The sequence below is a fragment of the Hyalella azteca genome, unplaced genomic scaffold (assembly GCF_000764305.2).
Source record: "Hyalella azteca isolate HAZT.00-mixed unplaced genomic scaffold, Hazt_2.0.2 contig5174, whole genome shotgun sequence".
Classification (NCBI taxonomy): Eukaryota; Metazoa; Arthropoda; class Malacostraca; order Amphipoda; family Hyalellidae; genus Hyalella; species Hyalella azteca.
The window spans coordinates 191,640-215,228 of record NW_025935373.1 but is presented as its reverse complement, the minus strand read 5'-3'; the positions used below and the strand labels follow the sequence as shown (position 1 = coordinate 215,228).

Sequence of the window (23,589 nt, the reverse complement as noted above, 5' to 3'; positions counted from 1 at the left end):
CTTTGTATGGTACAGTAAGAAATGCTTCTTACCAAAGGGTATTTAAGTTGAAGCAATGACATGTCCTCTCCCCTGTACGACAATATGGGCACGGAAGAGACGCTGGAGTCGTTACGAATTGGTTCAATTTTTGCTTCAACAATAATTAAACATATTAAAGAGATGCTTTGTCAGGTACAAAAAGAAATGCTTCTTACCAAAGGGTATTTAAGTTGAAGCAATGACATGTCCTCTCCCCTGTACGACAATATAGGCACGGGAGAGACGCTGGAGTCGTTACGAATTGGTTCAATTTTTTCTTCAACAATAATTAAACATATTAAAGAGAAGCTTTGCATGGTACAGTAAGAAATGCTTCTTACCAAAGGATATTTAAGTTGAAGCAATGACATGTCCTCTCCCCTGTACGACAATATGGGCACGGAAGACACGCTGGAGTCGTTACGAATTGGTTCAATTTTTGCTTCAACAATAATTAACCATATTAAAGATAAGCTTTGTATGGTACAGTAAGAAATACATCTTACCAAAGGGTATTTAAGTTGAAGCAACGACATGTCTTCTCCCCTGTACGACAAAATGGGCACGGAAGAGACGCTGGAGTCGTTGAACTGAGCGTAGCAGAGCATCGAACCTTCGCTGTTGACCCAGAGAGCTGACCTCGACTTGAACACGTACTCTGATGAGAGCAAAATTCTGAGAGGCCTTCGTTTGGTTCAACATCGTAAGGACTTTGAGGAGCTTTGTGGCGCAGTTCGGCAAATGGGTTCTTCTAAAAGCTTCCGGGTTGCTGCTTCCTAATTCTTAAAACCGATTTGCTATGATGTGAATCGAAAGCATAAAATTTTCAGGGGAAGCTTTGAAAAAGTGAAAAGCTGTTGATGCCTACGAGGCCTTTACAGGAACTTTGAGAGCTTCGGGAAATACCTGGTCAAAATACACCTATGCTTACATGGCTGAATCAAATGAGTTGTACAATAACTTGTCTTTCAAGCCATATGCGAATAAAACTGTTAAAAACATATGAATATAGGTACCAAATTTTGACAGAGCTTAACTATTTAAATGCTGAATAAAAAATGTAAAAAATAGTTAAATGAAATCGGCCTTTCTGTAACTTGAATATCACATTTTCCGAATGTAAAAACAGAAGTTCACAATTAATATTTCAAACAAATTGTGTGTATTATAATTTTAATGTAAAACTCACTGAAATAAAGGTAGTCGGTTATTCCGTTATAAACGGGCCCCTCGGGTGAATCATCACCCGACGACGTGAGTCTGATCACCACGGGTGACGTAGGACTGCTTTTAAAATAGAGGTTATTTTTATAGACGAGCAGCAGTGACGTGGTAGGGCCAACCCACGTGACGTGTTGGAGCGGAGGGTGCGTATCGTCCAGCGGCGACGGGGATATTGATTCCACGTGTCTGGGGGTGAACAATTCGTGCAAGATCTTAGATAAATTTTATGCATGAATGGTGTAATAAAAATATAACTCAGTACTCACTGCAGTGAGTGACTGAGAGCGCATTTTCTCGTCGATGACAACGTACAGTCACGGACAGACGGACGGACAGATGGACAGACGGACGGACATGACGAGCACAATAGGACATTTTTTCCATAAATGAACAAATGCGCTAAAAATGGTCACACAGATTAGAACCAAATGTGTATCATCAAAAAGTTAATGAATCTCCTAGTTATATAAAAGTTAAAATTTTATGTGATTTATAGGAACCAAAGCCTTATTGAGGAAATTTGTTCAAATGATGTAAGACTAAATTAGATGCTATCGAATAATACATACAACGTTAAGACAGTAATGATTCAATATCCAAAGAGGTCATTTAACGAAAGAAAAAAAATCATTCAAATCACTCATTGAAAATATATAAACATTCAAAAAATTCTATAATAATAACATATTAATTTAAATAAATTATATAATGATCATATATACATTCAAATACATTATATAATAATTATAATAATAATAATAATATATTCATTCAAATGATAAACTAGCTATATAGCTACATAGAGCTAATGTGCTATATTCGTACAGCTCGCAACATAATAGAAAGCCCTATTAAATGCAACGAATAACAAAGTTCAAGTGTAACAAAACTCACTCAGTGCCGGACTCCATCGCGGTATATTTCGCCAGGTGAATATGGTTGTAACTCTGTAAAAAACAATTCAAAATTCAAGACCATCCATAATAACTGTTTTAGGTAGCAATGTGTTTTACTCTCTGGAATAAGTTGACAATCCATTTCTGGACAATTCATAATAAAAATGTTGCCTCAAGCGCAGTCGGTCGTTTTTAAGCAGCGTTAGACCCAGCTTGTGAGGGTGTACAGCTGGTGACATGCAGATGTTGCTAAAGCATAGTTGCTTTTGTTTCGATTTTTCCTCCCAAACTCTTAATTTAACCCCCGATGTAAAGGGCAAAATTGTACAATTAAAATCATGCACTGAGGGCTTAAATTTTTGTTCAGATGCATCACTTCACAAGAGAACGGAGGGCATCTATGAGTACACCAACCGAGACAATGTCTAGCGTGTGGAAATCATCTGAACCATGTGATGTTCATCATTACAATCCGGAAGTATTCAATTTCTATGCATCCCTAGGCAAAGTTTCGAAACTTTGCGCTAGTAAAAAATGTTTAATTTTAGAAAACTTTACATTTAAACTTTAAACTTTCGTTATCAATCTTAAAATTAGAGTATTGGCACCTCTCACGTGATTAATGGCCCTAATATTCGACTGCTAGTGTATTTTTAACATTTTTTGCCGTAACCAATTTCGAAATTAGCATGCAGGGCAAGCTGAGAGCAGCTTGATTAGAAACCAGCCAGCATATGAAGTATGGTGATACATTTTATATTATTGTATTACAACTATCCGCAAGTTAAAAAAATCAGTTAAAATTTCGAATTAATATAGATAATTAATTATTCATACCATTGACGCTTTAAAACACGATAAAATAATAAAAGACTTATTTTTATATTATTATATCAATAAGTTCTAGTAAATTACGCTTCAGAATTAAAAAAAATCAATCAATTGTTTCTGTTACGTGTTTACGTATTAGGACCAAATTCAAGTAGAACTACTATAGTGTCAATAGTAGGTAATGTAAGGCCAGCAAGCCTTTATGCCTCAGTTGTATGCCAGATTTCACCAAATACAGTTCCCCAAACCTATATAGTCTCATCTCGGCCCATCTTCCTCCTTAGCTAGCTTGGACTTTGAAGTCATACGATCAGCAAACGTAACAATTTCCATGAACTGACCTTGTAGCCATCGTGTCGGAGGAGGACGTACTTCTTATCAGGAGACACGCGAAACTCGTGCACTGTCAGCCTCCGCTGGACAATGAAGAGAAATATGAAACGAACTCCATTTATCATTATAACTTATATTTAAAATGATGCAAATAATCTGAAACACAAATTTCCCCACGCTCAGCGGATGGGAATTGAAAGTTCGTTTCAGGAAAAAAGTTCTAGAATCCTTCGTGTAATTACAGTAGATGCGAGACAACCGCCAAATTTATTGTCAATTACCAAACAAACTTGGAATTCGCCGTGTTTCTCTGATAGAACATAATTTTCAATTTCATAATTAATAAATATCAGTGGTGATTTAAAGCATATGAATTAACTTGTGTGATTGAACGGAAAAAATGCTTTAGTTTACTATTTCAACATCTCTCTCTCTCTCTCTAAGGTACTCTTTTTCATGCTGCTCAATCAAACTCATAATTCATTGGTATATAATACTAGAAAAACCTGAACACATAGCGAGCTTAATTAAAGAACACGGGATAACTTAAAAGAAATCGCTTGAGCTACTCGTTGATACAAAACAATTATATTGAAATAATTTCGTCGGGATATCGCGGCAACAGCTCAGCCGTATATCCCACGCCTGTATTACAGCAAGCAGTGATCGAGCCGCTAACATCCAAGACGGATCAAGCCAAGGCAGAGTAATACATTGGGTTCTATAGCGAGAGAATTAAAGTCCTTTCAAGCGTTGCAACGCTATACGTCTTATCAGGCAAGTCCACACGCGCAAGTAATGTCATAAATGGGAAGAATGAAAGATTCTCCACGCAATTAATATTACAGCCTTAAATCAAATGTAAGTAATCCAATTAATTATGTGATCATTGAAAATTTGGTGATACGTTTGAATCATACGTGACACGTATGTACACAATTTGAATATATATGATACAGTGCTAAATGCTCGGGTCGTTAACTAAATACCAACAAACTGAAAAATAAATTCTTCACCTTATCATACTCGTTTTTATTTGAAACTCGAGGTAAAAGTTAAGCTTCGTTTATTGATCGTCACTTAAAAATTGATTCTTGCTGTTTGTAGTGTAAAATTCTTCAAGTAAATTGTAAGTTTGAAAATTTTATAAAAAACAGTAACTCACTTTGACCATTCGCTATCATTTCGGGTAGAAAATCGATGAAAAACAACCCGCATCGTAACAAGAACATTATATTCATTAGTCTCAAAAATATCGCTGCTGCGTTACGTTGCTTTATATGTAATTACAAGGGAAGAAAATATATCCGACTTACAAAAGTGAGGTGGGAGATGAGTTTGGTGACGGTGAAATTGTTGACGTCCAGCACGGAAACTCCGTTGTCTTCGTCTCTGTAGGCCACGTCACTCGCTGCAAGATAAATCAATTTGCTTTTAATTGGGAGAGCTTGGAATAAATTTATCGACGGTGTAGCAATTGCACACTGTAACTTAATTCATACCATAGAAGAAGTTTCATGTGGACCCAATAATCTTTATGTAGCTAAAAAAATGTTTATTCTTGTTTATTGTTTATTCATGTAAAAAAAATGTTTATTCTTGTAAACTAAATGAAAATAAGTCCTCGGGATTGGTCCATCAGACAAAAATGAGAAATAAAGCATGATTTAACTCATCGAATAGAATAATGTCACATCTGTCTATAATAAGATAAATGTTGCAAATTAAATCTTTAATTAATTGCTACAGGACGAAAATGCATATCTTACAAAGTTAAATTTTTGGGATATATTTGTGTTCCTGGTCTCTTTGGGAGTCTTTGCTAAATATCACAACAAATTGTCAACACAAATATATGTTTATTTCATTATAATTCCGCAGTTAAAGACTAAATTTTCATCTTTTTGAAGTGATTTTAAAAAGAAACATAAATTATAATCGAAGCTTCAACATCGAAAACTAAAATTAGGATGCAGGAATTATCAAAAAATGAATTGTCTCACTTCGACTTAAACGTAGAAATCCGCACAAAAACATGAGCTCTAAAATTTTACGGGTAAAACTTACGAAAATTATTCATATATTTCAATGCTGTCTTATATCGTGGAAATAAATTATATTTGGGTAGGTAATACAAATAAAGGTTGCAGTAATTAAAATTTAAATTGAATGTGCCACAATTAAGAGGCTGAGTGGTGCTCAAGAAACTTCAATGTGATTGAATGAAAGTTGGAGGAGGCACTCAAATATACTAATTGTATTTCTCCAAATTATTAATTTGACAACTTCGTCTTTCTAGAAAATTGGGAAGCCTGTCCAGTTTTTCATGTTTTTTTATACGTTTGAGGACATTTTTTTTGGGTAACTGATGTCAAGGTCCAAAAGTCCCGGCGAATTGCAACACTATCCCACAGCAAAAATAAAACATAAATTATTTCCCTTCGTGTAACATGTTCTTCAAATTTATCCGTTTATCCAGTTCACTGGAATAATTTGTACCTGAAAATTTTCACGGGTATTGCAGTAAGTGCTGGCAATCAATTAGCGCTCAGGTTGCGTGATGGAGGCCCAGTTTAGCTGATTAGGAGAGAACCCAGCGTACGTGTCGCACACGACAGCACTTCCCCAGAGTACAGCGCCCTACATTTTCTGACATTCTTTTGTGTCTTATTGCGAAAAACTGATGTGGCATTATATTCATTTGCATCTAGTCGGCTGTTTGTTAGAGATCAAGCGCTAAATTCAACCTCAATCCAAATCAAAAGGGGGTACCTAGATAAATAAGAAAATTAAACTGGATCGCACTCATTTTTGGTTCATTTTCATCGAAACGATCAATTTGAAAAGCTACCATATTGATATTATTATGCGAGTCAGGGCTACAGGAAACAACCAGCCAGAAGTTTGTTAACAAATTTTGGCAGAATTGCAGCTAATCCGCGTCAATGGAAAGATTTTTATCGGATAAGACTCAAATATATTTTCCGAGAGCGAGGCCTTATTAAAACTCATAGGCAGCAATCTTATTTCCTAAGTTGTTTGCATCGTACTGCATGGAATAATTAACATTTTCTTTATATATGTTCTCGGTTCACAGAAAAAGTCCCTCACTAGCTGCCTGCTATCGTGGAGTGAAATGCATTATACATTTTTCAAACAAATATCATGAGAAAGGCTGAATAAAAATCACTGAATATTTGCTTGATCTCCAGATATATTAATTCCTCCAGAGAATATTCGACTTCAAATTTTGAACTGAATCTTTATTTGATCTCCCTAGAGCATTTCAAATTATAGGTCATCTTATATTTTATTCGGTGCTTCATAATAACCGTATCCTTCCAACCGGAGGCAATGTATTAATATTTATTATTATAAAAAATACTTGATATTGTGGATGGAATTTAGTGTTTTGGGGAAGCTATTATAACGATCTTGGGACTGCTATTCTTTTGTTCTCAGTTTGACAATAACGCCGACTTATTTCTTGACCTAACAAGCTCGTTTTTGTCCATTTTAGAGCAATATTTGAACTATCGCTCCAGCGCCGTAGAGACACTCGATTTTAAACGTGGAAATTTGTTGTGTCTCATGACAGAGCAAATTTACTCTGAAAAGATCGGATGGCTTCTTGGATTGCGAGATTTTGTAAAGAGAACAATTTTTATATTGTTAGATTTTGCGTATCGTGATCAATGTCTAGTGAGAGTCTATTAGAAGGTTGTGATTGTTTCTTCTCAGTCATTTTGTAAGATTTATGCTTCTAAGTTTAGATTAGTTTTTATTACTTGGCTACGCGTAATTGGAGGTATTGCAAATTCAACTCCAATATTGAAATTAAGCGAACATTTTGAGGTACACGCATGACCGGTCATACCAATTGGAACTGTTGCCTAAATAGGATATTTCATATATGTAATACATAAATACTAGCGTAAATATTCCAATTCAAGTCATGCTACACCCGGTGCATTTCCTTATTTATTAAATTATGAAAAAATATTCTATCAAACTATTAGGTAAGTCCTGATTTATTAAATTATGCTAGAATATTCTACCGACGATTGAAACAAAATATCCAGCTTACGTGTAATCCAGTGCGCTTCAAATTGTGGTGCCCGGAACTTGTTACTGACGATATCTTGCAGGGTGAAGCGATCTCCTGTGAAGTTTGGCCCCCGGTCAGGCGGGGAGAGAAGGATGACCGAGCACACGATCAGCCCGATTACTAAGCCGATCACCACAAGCGCGATCAGAACACCGCGCCAGTTGCGCTGATCCGGCGTAGACGCCACTAGCTCCTGAGGAGTAGGAAAATATAATTAGAATGGAAAAATTAAAATACAGTCGGAATGGAAAAATTAAAATACTGTTGGAACGGAAAAATTAAAATACAGTCGGAATGGAAAAATTAAAATATAAACAGAATGGTAACATTAAAAAATATAACTCAGTACTCACTGCAGTGAGTGACAGAGAGCGCGTTTTCTCGTCGGCGAAAACGTGAAGTCACGGACGGACAGACAGACGGACATGACAAGCACAATAGTGCATTTTTTCCATAAAATGAGAAAATGCGCTAAAAACAGTCGGAAAAAATACAGTCGGAAATATCTCTGAAAATAAGATGACATTCATTTCCAGGATGAATGTATGATATGGTTCTTTGCTGAGCATTTGACTTTCTGACCTGTAAAAATTGCGGTTGGGGCATCAAAAAACAGTAAATACTTTTCTTCTAATTTAGTAGTGAATTGACGCTCGCTACTCAACATTGCCAGAATTAAAAAGATACACTACCCTGACAATAGTTCATCATGTCACCTCAAAAATACCTTTGACCGTAATTCACTAGAGTTTCCCATCGCGTATTGTCAAAGCTACGAGCTAGCCTCTTTGTCACATAGAGGTGCCACAGTTCCTCTCATGCCGCGAGCCAATTGTTGCCCAAACAAATAGCCAGAATTTGTTCCTGTCTACGGCCGAAGCTTGCAAGTCAAGTGTTTTATTGGAACTGCCGTCCAATATGAAGAGCACGGCTGGCTTCATTCTATGGATAAAAGATCTACTGTTTCTTCTCCGAAATTAATATCACGCAATATTAACAGAACATATTGAAGGCCCTTGAAACGGAAATGAGGGTTTGCAAAAACACAGTCTAAAAAGTAAGATCGAACTCCAAAAAGTTGGGTAAAATCCAATTTGCGAGTTTTCCATTAAAACAATCTAATTTAAGATGCGACCGCATTGCTGGTGACCGTCTTGCTTCATTTCAGTAAAAATTTAACGCGAGACGAACAAGTTGGGTTCAGCTTAACTGGTTGATTCGAGTAATTATTGATTTCTTATGAAAATAAAAAAATGATTACAATTTTATAACGCTGTATGTAAATGTTTAAAAACATTTTCAAACAATTGAAACGAAAAAAATCATCACTTTCATATCGCGAGAAAAATCATTGTTCACAGAAATACGATTACCCTTTCGCCATCACCTCCGACGATCATTTCTGTGGACAATTGCCATAATTCTCTCAGAACAACATCCTCTTCCGCGCCCCCTGACCACCGCTATCAAAAAGATATTGTTCGGTTGTCACGTAACCATCGTCTTAATTCTGCTCCTGGATTTTTTGTAAGAATACGAGTAAAAACGGAATTTTTTAATAAACATGTCACATAAATTAACATATTTTTTTCGACCTTAACGACGAGTTTTTAATTCTGTTCATTTAACTCGGTTCTGCTGAAGACTTCCGAAAAAGAATTGTTAATTTTATGAAAAGACATTGTGCATATGGAAGCTCCAACTTCTTGATATTCGTATATTTTCAACGAAGCAACGAAAAAAATTATAAATATGGTATAATTCGTACACATTACTAACATTTCGAAGTATATCGCTGCCTCAAGCCATAATATAAATAAATGCCAATAGTCATAAGACATGATTTCGTTTATCTCGGATATTTAAATAGAAGAATCTGAGTGAAAGTACCCGATTTTACTTCAGTGTCAAAAATTTGTACTTCGCTGTAAGTATTTTCATTTATCGAAAGAGAAAAGTAAAAATTAATGAAAAAAGCTGCATCATTAACTATCATGACATCTAATGCTGGTGAAATTTGTCATCAAGGATAGTAAGTGCGTGTATCGATTCAAAGGATAATACACGAGGTCAGCAAAAAACACAAGGTCAACGCTCGATTCGCTGTATCGTTTTGTATTAATAGCGCGGACGCGTGTGGAGTTTAAGATACTTTTATCAGGGTTTGTGATTCCCGAATTAGAAACCGAAATTAAAACGAGGTAAATATCGAAGAACAATCAGTTGAACAGCGAATATTCTTTAAATATCCCCACAAAGCCTATTCTTCGTTATATATCACGATATTAACATCATCTATTATTAACATCCATTAAACCTACCTCATTTGAGGTTACTTAGGTCAAGTTTTCCGGAAATTCATAATTAACTTTATAGTCTATATACTAGAAAAGTGCATAACAAGAAAAAATTTTCAAATCGAATTTAACAACAAAATTAATCCGCAAGTCCTTACGAAATGTGTGATCAAACACATGAAAGTGTAAATGACTATGCATATACAGTACATATATAAAGTTTAGGGTACACAGTTCCCCTAAAAACACAATTTATAATGAATTGGGGATCAACTGCCTATTAAGATTTTAAGTAACGTCGGCAAGAGTTGCCAGTGTTACCTGTTGGTACTTAGCCCTCATGGCATGAGCTGATTTGAAGACAACAGCTGAAAGTCTCCTTGGTACCAAAACCTCTAATTCTAAAGTACATTAAAAAAAAAGCAAGCAGATGCTATGCATTTCTGTCTGTCAATAACTAAAGATTAAGTTATAAAATTATGCTTCCAGCGAGTGATGAAATAGAAATCCTTTTTAGCGCATTTTCTCATTTATGGAAAAAATGCACTATTGTGCTCGCCATGTCCGTCTGTCTGTCTGTCCGTCCGTCTGTCCGTCCGTCCGTGACCTCAAGTTTTCGTCGACGAGAAAATGTGCTCTCTGTCACTCACTGCAGTGAGTACTGAGTTATATTTTTTCCACTAACATTCACGCAAGTCTTACGTATTCCACGAAGCCTATTATAGAGGTTACGATGCTGAAGACTCGACCCAGCGGCGTGTTACGAGTGAGGGAAAAAGAGGGTTGCCTACACTTCTGTTTATCTCTCGTAAGCTGTTGATAGACTACAAGAGGCGTTAACTGCACCTTTCAGCGCATCCATTTGCGCGAGGCAATTAAGAAGCTTTTGGTAAGCATTGCAAAACTTTTCAGCCGAGTTCTTGCTCGTACGAATAAAGAATTATGTCTAGTGATAGATAATTAGGAAACAAAAAATGGGAAATCTTTCAAGTTTTGGACATCAAAAATTAAGATCCTGGCGGGTCTCTATAGAAAAATTATCAATCAATCCATCAGAAAAAAATTAATTCAACAAGCCTGGACAGAATGCACGGGACAGAATTGGACATATAGTAAATTACATATGGTATGTATCTGATGATGTGTCCGGTGTGTCATTTTTTGATCTTGAATACTTCTGTTTGCTCGAATTCAAATTTCTGCGCAAAGGGTTTTCATTCTTAAATAAATATTTAGATTTTACACACGAACCATATACTTTTCAGCGTCGATATTTTTCCCCTAATGAGCGCGACTATGGCTTTAAATGTTGAGCGACTTATCCATCCCATTTAGATGAGCCAAAAAATCTACAACTTAAAATTTCGATGAGAAAATTCAGTGGAATGTGAACAAAACTCAATCAGTGTGAACAAAACTCAATCAGTAAACAACACTTGTTCTTTGAAATAATTTATACCTTTATGTTATCGCGTGTACGTAAATGTCAGCATAATTGTCACCTGCTTCTATTCGCATTGCTTTCAATTATATAATTACGATGAAGTAATGACCAGTAACGTTAAATGGCTAGCTCTTGTTTGCAGTAATGCGGCACTTGATTAACAGTCATCACGTCAATAAGGACGCTAATTGCACAAATGGTTTTGAAGACTTGATTACAGAGAGCAGACTTTGCAATCACAAGGATCGAAATGTTAGTTTGCTGTAATTCGTAAGGTGGGAAAATGACGATCTTCTTGAAATTAAGTTGTTTAATTGTTTTTGTAATGTATCGAGATTATGTGTTGCCTTGTTTACATCATAAATATTTAGAAAAACCAGTGAAAAATGTGCAGTAAATCTAAATGATTAGTTAAATAGAAAGCAATTTAATGGTTGAAAGGTACTGCCAACAAATACAGGAAAAAACATTCAAACCCTTCCTGATAACCCCATTCGTACGTAGAGATTTTTCTCTTACAAAAAGAAATCTTTGAACCTTACTATGATCGCCTCCGACGTCTCGCGACTTATGTCACGAGAAAATTAATCTTTTTAATTCTTTAAATAAAACGAAGAGTGTCGTAGATAAGCCAGGTATAACTAAATAACAACTCCCATGCATAATTAATCTAAACCATCCACTGAAAGCCAGTCGCCTTCTTTTTAAAGCTTCAACTTCTCATTCAGAAGCTTATAAGATTAAATGCCTATCTTAATTGAATTTCTGCTTGGAAGACGCTGCTTTCATAACTCTTATAGAGAATTCAGTTCCTATTTAATACTTTTATGAAGCAGTAATTGATTGATCAAAGATGTACTGCACAACCTCTATAGAAGGTTCGAATTTTGCTCTAAAAATGACAAATTATCGCAGAAACTTTCTTCTGACATTTTTAATTATAGAGAATAAAAAACAAAAAATTTAATACGATGACCAGAGTTCATCCTCTAGTTCATGGCTTCTCATGACCGATAAAATTTGCGTCATCGCTCATTTGCTTCCTTAGCGCAAGCTTTATACATGTGCTGTTCATGTTTCAATGGCTGTATACACTTTATATTGCAAATTCTGAATATTTTCTTTGTTTAGACTTGCAATAAAGGCCTTAATACACAAAAGCATTTCAATAAAGTATTACTAAAGAATTCTGATTGAATAAATTCACTCAAGTGACACTACTATGCATTTCATAGTATCACTGAGGACCAATGCCGTTTCCGTAGCAGAGCGTTTGCTTTTTGCCACCGGCCAAGATGTAAAACAAGAGCATCCAGCAGAACTGTTGCAAACTACCGTAGTTCCTTTTGCAGTTGCTCTTTATTTTCGTAGTGTTTTGGTGGAATCTTTCCCCATAAAAAAATAAGTAAATAAATAAAAATCAGAATCCTTCGGTACCTCATAGCTGAGGTCCGAAGGCAATAAGGAGGTCTCTTTATATATCATATATCATTTATGGTTGTTCTATTAATGATCAGACAATGCATTTTATTACATCAAACTCTGATGGAAGTTTGAATATTATTTAGTAAAAGAAATGTCCGTAAGAGACCTAATATTCGAACTTTAAAGTCCTACAAAAAAAATCGAATCCTCCAAATTGAGAAGAACAATAAGAAGATGGTACAATAAGAATAACGTTCAGGTTTTTTATAAATTCTGTATTAAGATTCACACTACGCGAATATAAAAAAACTGCAGGCAATATCATCTGAATATAGAAAATAATCGAACTTGAAAACTCTCGCTGCTTGCATCATGTTGAAAAATATCCCAAATTAGACTAATATCGCAAAATCGAATATCCAATAATTCTGATCGCGTGTTCAATTTTTGGTGGAGCTTCGAGCCATGGGAGGCCAATACGATGCTCATGGCTGCCAATGTGGCAATGATGTGCACCACATTAGATGATGGGCGCCATTACTGGCTGCCCTCCATGCCGTCCTAACAAATGGCAGGAATAAAGGGGTCCCTGCTGCACCATTAGTCGCTGGCACCAATATGCAGGCTCACCGAATATGGGCGCTTGAATTTCCTAACGACGCTTCCTAGTTGTAGGTTGAAAAGGAGAATTTAGCTGTGACCTTCAATGACTCTTTATAAACCTTCATTTGCCGTGACAAAATAATGAACAGATACGCAGAATATGAATGTTGAAAATCATCATCAGTAATAATTTCTATTATGATGATGCTATTGGCTAACTTGTACAAAATATCAAAAAAAAATGAATGGGAGTAAGAGTTTTATTTGTTTGCATGGGCAACAGTTTACACTCCTAAATGACTTAAACAGAGGAAAACTCTTCAATTCATCACAAAAGTTACAATATGTGCATTTATTTGAATTATTTGCTACAGCTTTCAAATCAGACATGACAGCTATAGCAAGTCATTTCCTCGTTTTCGTTATTGGTCTTAATCCCAAACATAATAATTGAGAATAACATAAATGCACGCAGTTGTGCATGGCAGAGTTTAGTAGCCGTAGTCGTTCAGTTAGCATTGCCATCACAACAGTTTTTAATTAGCTTTGTTAATTCACACTGCAGCCGAGCTAAACTTCAACAGCACGACGCGGTCTACAGCTGCCGATGAACCTGAAACCAGGGTCAGCAAATATCGAACAGCTCTTAGGCGGCGGCGGCCGCTGACGGGGAGAGAGCGGAGTTGTCGTGACGCAATTCGCGCGAGCCACTTCGCTCTCGTCGGCCGCTGCCACCTTCCTTTGTCGCGTCTGCAGCCCGCGGGCGGTCTTATCTCGTATATGTTTCAGCAGCAATCGCGCTGCCCCCGAGCTGACCGAGCAATTTCTTCGCACAATAAAAATAAAAGCTTTCTTATTCACCTAGATTATTCGTTTTTTTTTTTGCTTTTGAATAGATTCTTAAATAAACACATCCAATTGTGGTTTGTAAGCATCCAATTCAGAAGTTCACAATGCTGCTAAGTCTTTTGTTTACACGAAGAAAGTTGCCGCATTCAGTATCCTGTTCAAGTATGCCTGGCTTCTAAGTTGTATCGTCAATCTTAGGCCGCTTAATTTCATCAACTACTCGCAATATCTAGCAGCGGATGTCCATCCGAATATTCTAGCAGCGGATGTCCATCCGGATATTCTAGCAGCGGATATCCATCCGGATATCCATCGAATATCCGGTATCCTCGGGGCAGAGAGAGGCCCACTGGGCACCGGTGCAGCGTGGGATGCTGGGGAAGAGAAGGTATCTCCCCAGAGAAGCTGAGGTGCGTATGAGGCCCCGGTACGCTACGCAGCCTCGTTATTGATCTGCTCTGCCGTCATTTATGTACGCAGGCGCCTGCCACGGGGTAGAGAGAGGGAAGAGAGAGACCAGAAAGAGCGGAAGCGAGAGGAAAAGGAAGGGTGACACTTGTAGAGGTTGGGGGTCAATATTTTTCAATTTATAAGATTTCCAATTCGAGATTCAAAGCTTTGCAAGGACATTTTGTCGGACAGGAGTTGCAGGTGCATTTGTAAAAAGTTTATCGAACGAAAAAAATCACCTGTTAACACGCAGGAAAATATCTTTGTTACACAACATGCACGAAAAAAATTCGGAATTTCATCAATTAGACAATACTGACTATAAATTAATTTACGTTGTACTAATTTGATGACATGTCAAAAGAAAATTGTATATTACTATCATAAGTCGAGTTTGACTCAGAAATTATTTTCTCAAAAAGTCATTTGATCTGTTAATTATTAATCGGATATTTGTCCTAAACGAAAAAGGGAAGATATTTTTGCAATTATCTTATATGCAGAAAACTCTAGATGTGATATTTGAATTCATTATAGAAGTCACCAATGGTAAAAGTATGTCGTAATTACATTTTTATTGGTTTACCTCAAGCAAGAGGAAAACTTTTTTAATTGGTATAGTGAGAACTAATTACTGAGAAGTATTTAAGTAGACTGTGGTAAAAAATACAAATTTAATTTCATTTTGGATTTAAATATGCTAATATAACCGTTAATGTAGTGAATTCTTTAGTAACGCGAAAAATGTTAGTGGTTTAACGTTTTTATGACGTTTAACGTTTTGAAATGTTAGTGGTTTAACGTTTAGAGACGTTTTTTATTCGCTCAAAAATAATATTCGGAAAAAATTCTGATCTTTTGTCTGCCAATGCTTTCTCCTCTGACAATTATCGCTCCCGTTGTGGAGTCTCAAGCAAAATTTGTTTGCAATAAAATTTATTGGAAATAACGCTCATCATATAAATTGTTCGTTTAAATTACAGAATTATGAACTAAGATAACGATAATTCTTAGTACTACTACGGTTCTCTTTTGGTAAAGGCAGACACTTCGTGCGGAATTGAATTGTAAAGACCTGTATGAGTTATATAAAGATTTGATACCGTTACTCTATTGCTTTATGGTGAGTAATTATTCTCTTGCAATCCGTTCTTTGAAATTCTTTTTTCAAAATATTACGCATAAAAAATAAAAAAAAAATTGTAGGAACTTACTGCCTTATAAATGTTCAGTGCATTTCGCTTTACAGCTCTGATTCTTTGACTGCAAGGCTCTTGTAAGAATTGGATGCCAATAGTGAGGCACAGGATATCAATAAACTAGAGCTATTGGACACGCAGAAGCCTTTAGTGTATTGGAAATAGAACATTTCTCCGAATACTGGTTCCAATTTATCTTTTTTTTATATTTCTCTATGTCTAAACCGAGAGTTCGAAAAGAAAAATTCAGAGTGAATGCTAAAAAATTGCAATCAGAAAGAGAGTTTAAGAACGTACACTTTCCTTGTAGATATCTATGTATCAAGAAATTTGTTTGAATCATTTCGTATGATAATTTTCTGTACGAATTAAAAATGTATGATGCACGAATGGAAATTGAAAACCGCATTGATACGGACAGCGGACGATATCATTTTTAATTTAAGTAAAATAATGCCAAAGGGAGTTGAAATATCGAATTGCTTCTCAGTTCTGAAAATCGATCATCAAGAGCGCTCCTTGTCATTATATTAGGTTAAACTCCAATCGTAACTTTACGAGACGCAATCAAGTGAATCCGACCGTTGAGTCTGAATTATCCTGCGAGGTGAACCGATCCGGAGAGAATCGGGAATGACAGTGCGATTCCATAAATTCCTGATGCCATTTAGTTTCAGAATCTGGACGCGTTGTCTCATTTGAGATCCTAGTTGTAGGACTTCCGATCCAGCTTAGGACCAAGGCGAAGCAAAGCTAATAAAGCCACAAAATATTAGGTTGGTCGATGAAGATTTTTTTTAATTCTTGCTGGTTGATGAAAATTAAAGTCAGTTCGAGCTATTATGCCCTGAACTTTGCAATAATAATATTTTATTAACATCTGCGCTTTTCTTTGCCTCGGATATTGATATTAAATTAAAGAGGAATTTTTTAGGAGTTTTTTTTTCTAGACTAAGTTCGAAAATTCATAAAATACCTAAGCAACACTATTGAGCGTAGATCCGGTCAAATTTTTTTTATCAATATCAGCGAATACACACCAACATTTTTTTAAACAATGGATATCCAGAATATTTCTTAAATATCCAAAAGTATTTTCCGGGGATACAATGTTTCCTAACGTCTTGCCGCGGCTACATTTCATAATTCCATCGGAACGGCACTAATAAAGAACAAGCCACAGTATGAAACGTTCCGTGATAAAAGTTTATCTTTAAGGCCCGCTCGTATTAGCATGCATAACAATTGCGAAAATTCACGAAGAAAAGTCATGCAAAAAATACTGGCGCCAGAATTCATTTCCAGACTTAAAAATGCTGCAGTGCCAGAGAGGACAGAGTTGCTAAGTCATGAACTCCTTGCGTCCAAATTATAGCATTAGTATGAAAGCGATGAGTGGAAGAACATTTTTTTCTGCAGTGAATTCCCTTAAACAAAGGTTAATATGTAAACCACAACATCAAATAAATCTACTACATTGCTCCTTTTGATGCTGATTAATTGTAAAAATTTAAGGCAGTAAGTTTAATACATTCAGTAAAAAATGGTTAACGTTTTTCAGAATGACTTTAAAAAATGAATACCTTCTTGTATTTTGCCTTTAATCGTGAATATAAGCTAAGTAATATTGGACAACTTTTGTAATTAAAATTTCATGATGCAAGGAGTGCCTTAGAATGTGTGGAGTTCATCTAAGCGAAGCCGAGGGTCTAAATAATGCATAATTTGCATGCAAATTTAATGCATTGGCAAACCTCAGTATAGAAAGACAAACGAGGACCTGAAAGNTCTATGGATTGGTTAAAAGCTTGATATAAATCCCAAATAATCTAGATATTTTAGAACTAGTCTGGTAGAAATGTAATTTTCAAGGTTTTATTCCTCACACAGCATATATTGAGTCGCGATAATCATTTTGAGCTCAGACAAAGTATCTGTCAAGTTTCGCAACATCCAAGCAGCATTACATTTATTTCCTATGGTGACTTCGAACCATGCATTTTTGGTTGCAACCCGCTGTACAGTTAAGAATCAGGATAAGATTTCTTTAAGATTCCGATACTAATTAATTGAAAATACCCTTGGTCTAAAATAAGCAAAATATTCCTTTTCTTCTACCTAATGTGACCTAAATTATTTTCTGTCTTAATGTAGTGAAACTTTTTTATCGGGTATTCGGGCCTTGTAAGACCTAGACCCGCCTATTCTTTACAAAAGTGAGCTGTAATTGAGCTTGATTTAAAAAAAAATTAAGCCCCTGTGATGGATATTGTGTACGCTACCATTAACTAATCCTGGAAACGCCACCATAAGCTACCTACTTGCTCAACGCGTATCACGGTAACAGAGAGCCAATGTTTTCTCATTGATTTTTTGTGATTTGTTAGTAATTCTCTACCCTGGACCTGGCCTAAGTGGGTTAGGCGGCTGATTGACGCCTCGGATTTGATTATCGTCGAACGTGACGACATAAGGCAGCTGAGATCGAACGACGTAAATTATTGCTTCATGATGAATAACCACAAATTTCCTTGACGTAAAGCAGTTGTATGTAGAACTAAATTTGATCAATTTAATTTATTTGAAATCAAATAGTTTAGAGAATTGGAATTATATATCCACAATTTGATTTTCTATAAAACTCAAAAAAAAATTATTTCTAGGTGATCTTATGGCGTTTATAGAATGAAGTACAAGCGCGTATATTAATCCGACCAGAATTTCCTGTGAGATTTCGAGCGTTGAGCAGCAGTAAGAAAGATCGTTAATTGTTCTGGTCACACAAAACGAGCGGCCTCTGTCCCTCTGTCGTAGGCGCGGAAATGAAGACAAGGGAAGACTTGAGGGACTGCATTCCTGAGGTCTTCATTAATTCTCCAGCACGCAGCCATATTGCATAACCGCAAGGACGTTTATAGCTCCATGAGATTAATACACGGGGACAAGGGCCTTCAAGAACTCGATATACCACAACAAAATATTTCACTTAACACCAAGAAATAAAATATTTTCCTCGGAGATATTTTATGTAAAATTGCAATTGAAACTATGCACCAAACTCGATCCCATACATATATGGATACGCTACTAAAACCTATAAAAATTGAAGATATAAGGACACTACAGTAGATGCACGCTTCACGCTCAAGAACTATCAACTCAATTACAGCAGCCAATTTCGCCAAAACTACATTAAATTGAACAGTGCCTGGATAGCCGTTGCCAATAAAACAAGCAGGTTCTGCACTGGAGTGCTCTACGAACATTGGGACTGCGCAACCGATCTTTGCTAATTAAAGACGGCTTCTAGCCAGTGCATTCTAAATAAACTCACAATATAAGACAATTATATTTTAAACTATAAAAATTCATGTGTTCTGTGGACGAAATGTCATGCGATTCGTTGGCATATACATTTTTTCCATTTTAAAAACCCTAATCCGCTCATCGGATGTCAGTCTATTATTTAGAGATTGGATTTAAAATTGTACATCCTTCCATTCCTCTTGCCTCCCCCCCCCACCACCATCTTAAGACGCAGCACCAAAGCCGGTGGCGATGTCCGGATTGTATATTAGTCTTCATTTCTTGAATGCTCTTAAATCGTTCATACAAACAAACAAATTTTGTGTTCCGAACACAACGTAAAATCCCAAGTCAGATCGCAGGTGCATCGCCCACTAACATGGAGGTGACAGCTGCCAGACTTTGTTAGTGTTGATTCGTAACTGTAAGACACTTTTCACCCATCATTTTTACTGAAACGTATGATAGGCTTTGACTTACATGATGAGTAAATGTAATACCCATCTAATTATATGGTACCTGTAATTTTTATGCGATAGAAAAATTATCCAAATCAATTTTTCCTTTTCTCTATTTCCATTTCCATTTGAGTAAAATCAGCAATTAACTATACATATTTAAAGAATCGGGAATTCAACTTCATTTTTATCCATTTGAATAAGAGCTGTAACATTTCTCATCCTCTGATGACGACGAGGCTGAAACAGTCGAGGATATCAGCATTGCAGCAGTTACAACTGTTCATGTGAATGAAGTTCAATTAAAAAAAATATAACTCAGTACTCACTGCAGCGAGTGACAGAGAGCGCATTTTCTCGTCGACAAAAACTTGAGGTCATGGACGGACGGACAGACGGACAGACATACGGACATGGCGAGCACAATAGTGCATTTTTTCCATAAATGAGAAAATGCGCTAAAAAGTTTTAAATATTGTTCTAAATGTAACTGAACAAAGTTTTATATAGATAAATGTGTCCTTAATTTTCTCCGAGAAGTGAGGGAACATGAATGAATGTTTAAATTTTATAAAAGTAGTTAAAATGAAGTCGACATCGAAGGAGCCAAAACGTACAGGGTCAATTGTCCTCCGGCAGGCGTGACGAGTATGACGCGGCGTATATACGTGGCTCATCACTTGTTGCGCGTTGCGTCTCACACTTGTTGCGCAGGAACGTATCTACTGCAATTGTTTTTGTGCTGTACCATTCATGAGGCTCAAGATTTTGTATCGACAAAATAAATGTCAGACATTAAGCCAAAACATTAAATATAAAGCACGGTTCAATTCTTGATCATCAGACATTAAGCCAAAACATTATGTATTGAGTGCAATAATTTTGATTGTTGATCATATCACGATGAACGGGGTTTGCTTTTGAGTCTTATCCGCCGAACGTCAGCCTCGAAAATACGTAAGAACTCGCATGCGTCTCATTCAGTAGGCTAACTTATACATACAAGTATGACGTAAAATCAGCTAAATTTCTTGTTTATCTGACGATGCATGGTAATCAAGCTTGCTCCATTAGATCGATAAAATAATTCTTTTACATCATCGATGATCCGGCCAATAAATTAATTTGACTATCTCTTTCGTTTGACTATTTGATATATATTTAATTCTGTGTTTGAGTTCAACGTACTCCCGTCATTTCAAGGCATAAAAATAAATCTCAGCAGAGCTTAATAGCTTAATATTTTCGTGCCGAAACTATAACTAGTTTCGTGTCAGGTTCTAGACGACGTATACCAAAACTCTGATCGTGCGATATGACGTGCGGACAAGCAGCTGCGGTGCTGACATCGTCACGCATGATATGTTTTCGCGATCACTTGTTGGCCAACAAGCGTTACCTTCGTGATTTAAGAGCAAACAAATTGATTAAATCCAACGATTTGACTGGAACTAGTCGTGAATTTTAGAGCGTTTCATTAAGGGACATTTGCCGGCCGACTGTAAGCCATTGTTTTACAGAATTTAAATCATCGTTTTACAAAATTTGAATCGTTGTTTGTCTAATCATCTTTAACAATACTAATCCAAGTAATAATTTTTAATAATAACTGATTCCAAGCCAATACATTACATTTAGCAGTCAGTTGATAGAATTTGAAACAAAAGACCAATTTCCATTTCATGATCTTTAATTAACACATATCAATAAACTGCTTTATAAGGCATCTTCTTCATCGCATCTGTTTGCGTCGCAATTCTCTATTACTCCCCCCGAAAAATACGTAGTCGTTTTTCATCAACTTTAAGAAACGAGCTTAATTAGAATAAAAGATTTGATTTTGTCTATTTATCCATTATTGCAGAACCCCAAATGAAATTATTATAGCTAGCAGGGGATGAGTTTTCACTAATCGTTCTAAAAACTAAACTCTTGAGAAAGGAAATTACTTAGTTTTCGTATTAAATAGAATCAGAATTTTCGTCATAAAACAAAACAGAAACAAAATAATTCATTAGCATGTAGATAATTCATAGCCATGCCCAGTTTGAGCGCATTGATATAGAATTCTAGTTAAGTCGAGCGGCTGTTTGACAGCGAAATATTCTTTATTCGATTGTGCGAACTCAAAAATCCTTTTCGAGCAAATAACAATACAAATTAAAATTCGGTAACATTTTTGTACAACTTTCTTTTCTGAAGTCGAATATTATTATTAATCATTCCCTTGTGCTTCTAATGAAACAATAAAATTTATGCAGAACCACTGAAAATTATAATAACAAAGTAGTACAGTTATTAGTACCTGATTGGAAAATCCTTGAAATACCTAGTAGTACCTGTTTGGAAAATATTCATTGCAAATTCCATCAAGAATTTGACCCACGATGCTCTCAAATAAGCGCTAAATTAATCGTGAATTATCAAGAAACGCAAGTATAATACCGAAATAATGGTGTACTCACGTTACTGCTTTCTTCCATGACGTGGTAAATTAAATTGCTGAGGTTGTTGCGATGTTTCGGCGTTTCCTTCCTCCGACGTTTCTACGGTAGTAAACTTACGGCGCTGAGCTCCCGAACGAAAATATACGACCGAAATACCACTTAATTTATCGAAGAAACGACTTAAAGCTGCCTAGGCAATTGTTCTGCGACTTAAAGGCATCTCCATTCTGTCTTTGATTTTCAGGTTTGTAATTAATATTTACACTTAAAAGTTAATATGAAAAGAACTGTAGACCCCTTTTTTCATTATTAAATTCAGTGCAGCAAAAACAGAGCACAGTAATCTGAGCAAAGAAGTCGTAGGTGGAGAGTGCGTCATTCAAGAACGACGTAGGAGCTCGTCTCGCACAACCATCCCGGATACCTGGCACTTGCCAACTGAACATATTCAAAGGCCGGTTACATGCTTCAGAATATAACTATCTTGAAATTAGTTCATTCAAATGAAATTCGCTCTAAACATTAGTGGTCAGTGACTTATAAACGATTCAGTTGCCTTAGTTTCGGGCGATCATCGTAAAAATAAGAGTTTGACCACCAAAATTCATAATTCTTTCAAATTGAAGTCCTTCTCAGAAGTCTTTTCTCAGTCCCTTCTCTCCGCTGATGTCAGCTCCTGTTTTCACGTGCGCAGCTCAGAAATTAATCTAAAATTTTTAAATACCGCTTGACTGACGGATTAAACGAGTCGGCTTTCAATTTCTTTGAATTGAGCTCGGAGGGGTCGCGTCTGCAGTTGAGGTGCCAGTGCCTCCATCTCAGTGCCGTGGAAACTTCCTGAGCCTCCATCTAATTTACTGCGAATTGCAGCGCTCGATATACATGTTCAGAGGCCACAAGCTCCCTTCCCAAAGCCGGCCAAATTAACGGCTAGGGTTCTGCCTCTTTTTACCGAGTGAATTTTAAGGATAACGCAGATAAGACTACCAAGGAATATTGCCAAAAACACGTGGATATTTGAAAAGTATTTCTACTTTCCAACCGCGCAATGGTGTATCTAGTATAATATGCGTAATTTGTACTGGCAGTGTGAGAATTTTAATTAGTTTTTATTAATAAATCTATAAGTTTTTTCACATGCCTTTCACAATGACATGCTACGATTGAAATAACGTTGCTCTAATTTGAAGTACAAAATTTCTAATGAGGTTTGACTGCTGATGAAGCCGTTGAATTCTAAATATCAAACTCAACCTTTGCCTAAGCCCATGACGATTGTTACCTTATTGAGGCTGCATTGTAAAAATTATTCACCCAGGGTTATTGAATGATTGCCCCCTTAGGACAAAACGGCTGTGATTTTGCGATTTGAAGTGTTCATTTCTAAATCGTACACGGAACAGCTGGCTAACTGCAAAATCGTATTAATGCTTAATATGGAATGGTGACTTGGTGGTCAGATAATAAATTTTGTGAAGTAGGAGCTACGAGGAGGAAGTCAAGATCATGCGTGTGGGGTAAGTACCAATCGTAAAGTTTTCCCGTTGCTTATATTCACGCTGTTTTTGTTTTTTTTTGTACAGCTGTAGTCATTCGTGCTACATCGCGTTAAATTAAAACCCGTTATTCTCATAGAATAAGTAAGGTTTATCTTATTTAATCTGCGTTATTTGCACTATTAAATGCAGACATGAGGGC

At 36.3% G+C, this 23,589-nt stretch overlaps 1 protein-coding gene across 1 annotated transcript in view; it reads right to left on the bottom strand.

Moving 5' to 3' along the window:
- LOC108671664 (dipeptidyl aminopeptidase-like protein 6) overlaps positions 1 to 22,102 on the bottom strand; it is a 30,787-nt gene extending 8,685 nt beyond the window's left edge. Inside the window, exons 1-7 of the mRNA XM_047880313.1 lie at positions 21,910 to 22,102; positions 7,393 to 7,606; positions 4,622 to 4,716; positions 3,314 to 3,388; positions 2,140 to 2,192; positions 1,211 to 1,431; positions 528 to 679 (exon numbers count right to left, since the gene is read on the bottom strand). Coding sequence (XP_047736269.1) covers positions 528 to 679; positions 1,211 to 1,431; positions 2,140 to 2,192; positions 3,314 to 3,388; positions 4,622 to 4,716; positions 7,393 to 7,606; positions 21,910 to 21,927 — 828 coding nt within the window. The 5' untranslated portion in view covers positions 21,928 to 22,102. The remainder of the gene's footprint in view (positions 1 to 527; positions 680 to 1,210; positions 1,432 to 2,139; positions 2,193 to 3,313; positions 3,389 to 4,621; positions 4,717 to 7,392; positions 7,607 to 21,909) is intronic.
- Between the last annotated feature and the right edge of the window lie 1,487 nt (positions 22,103 to 23,589).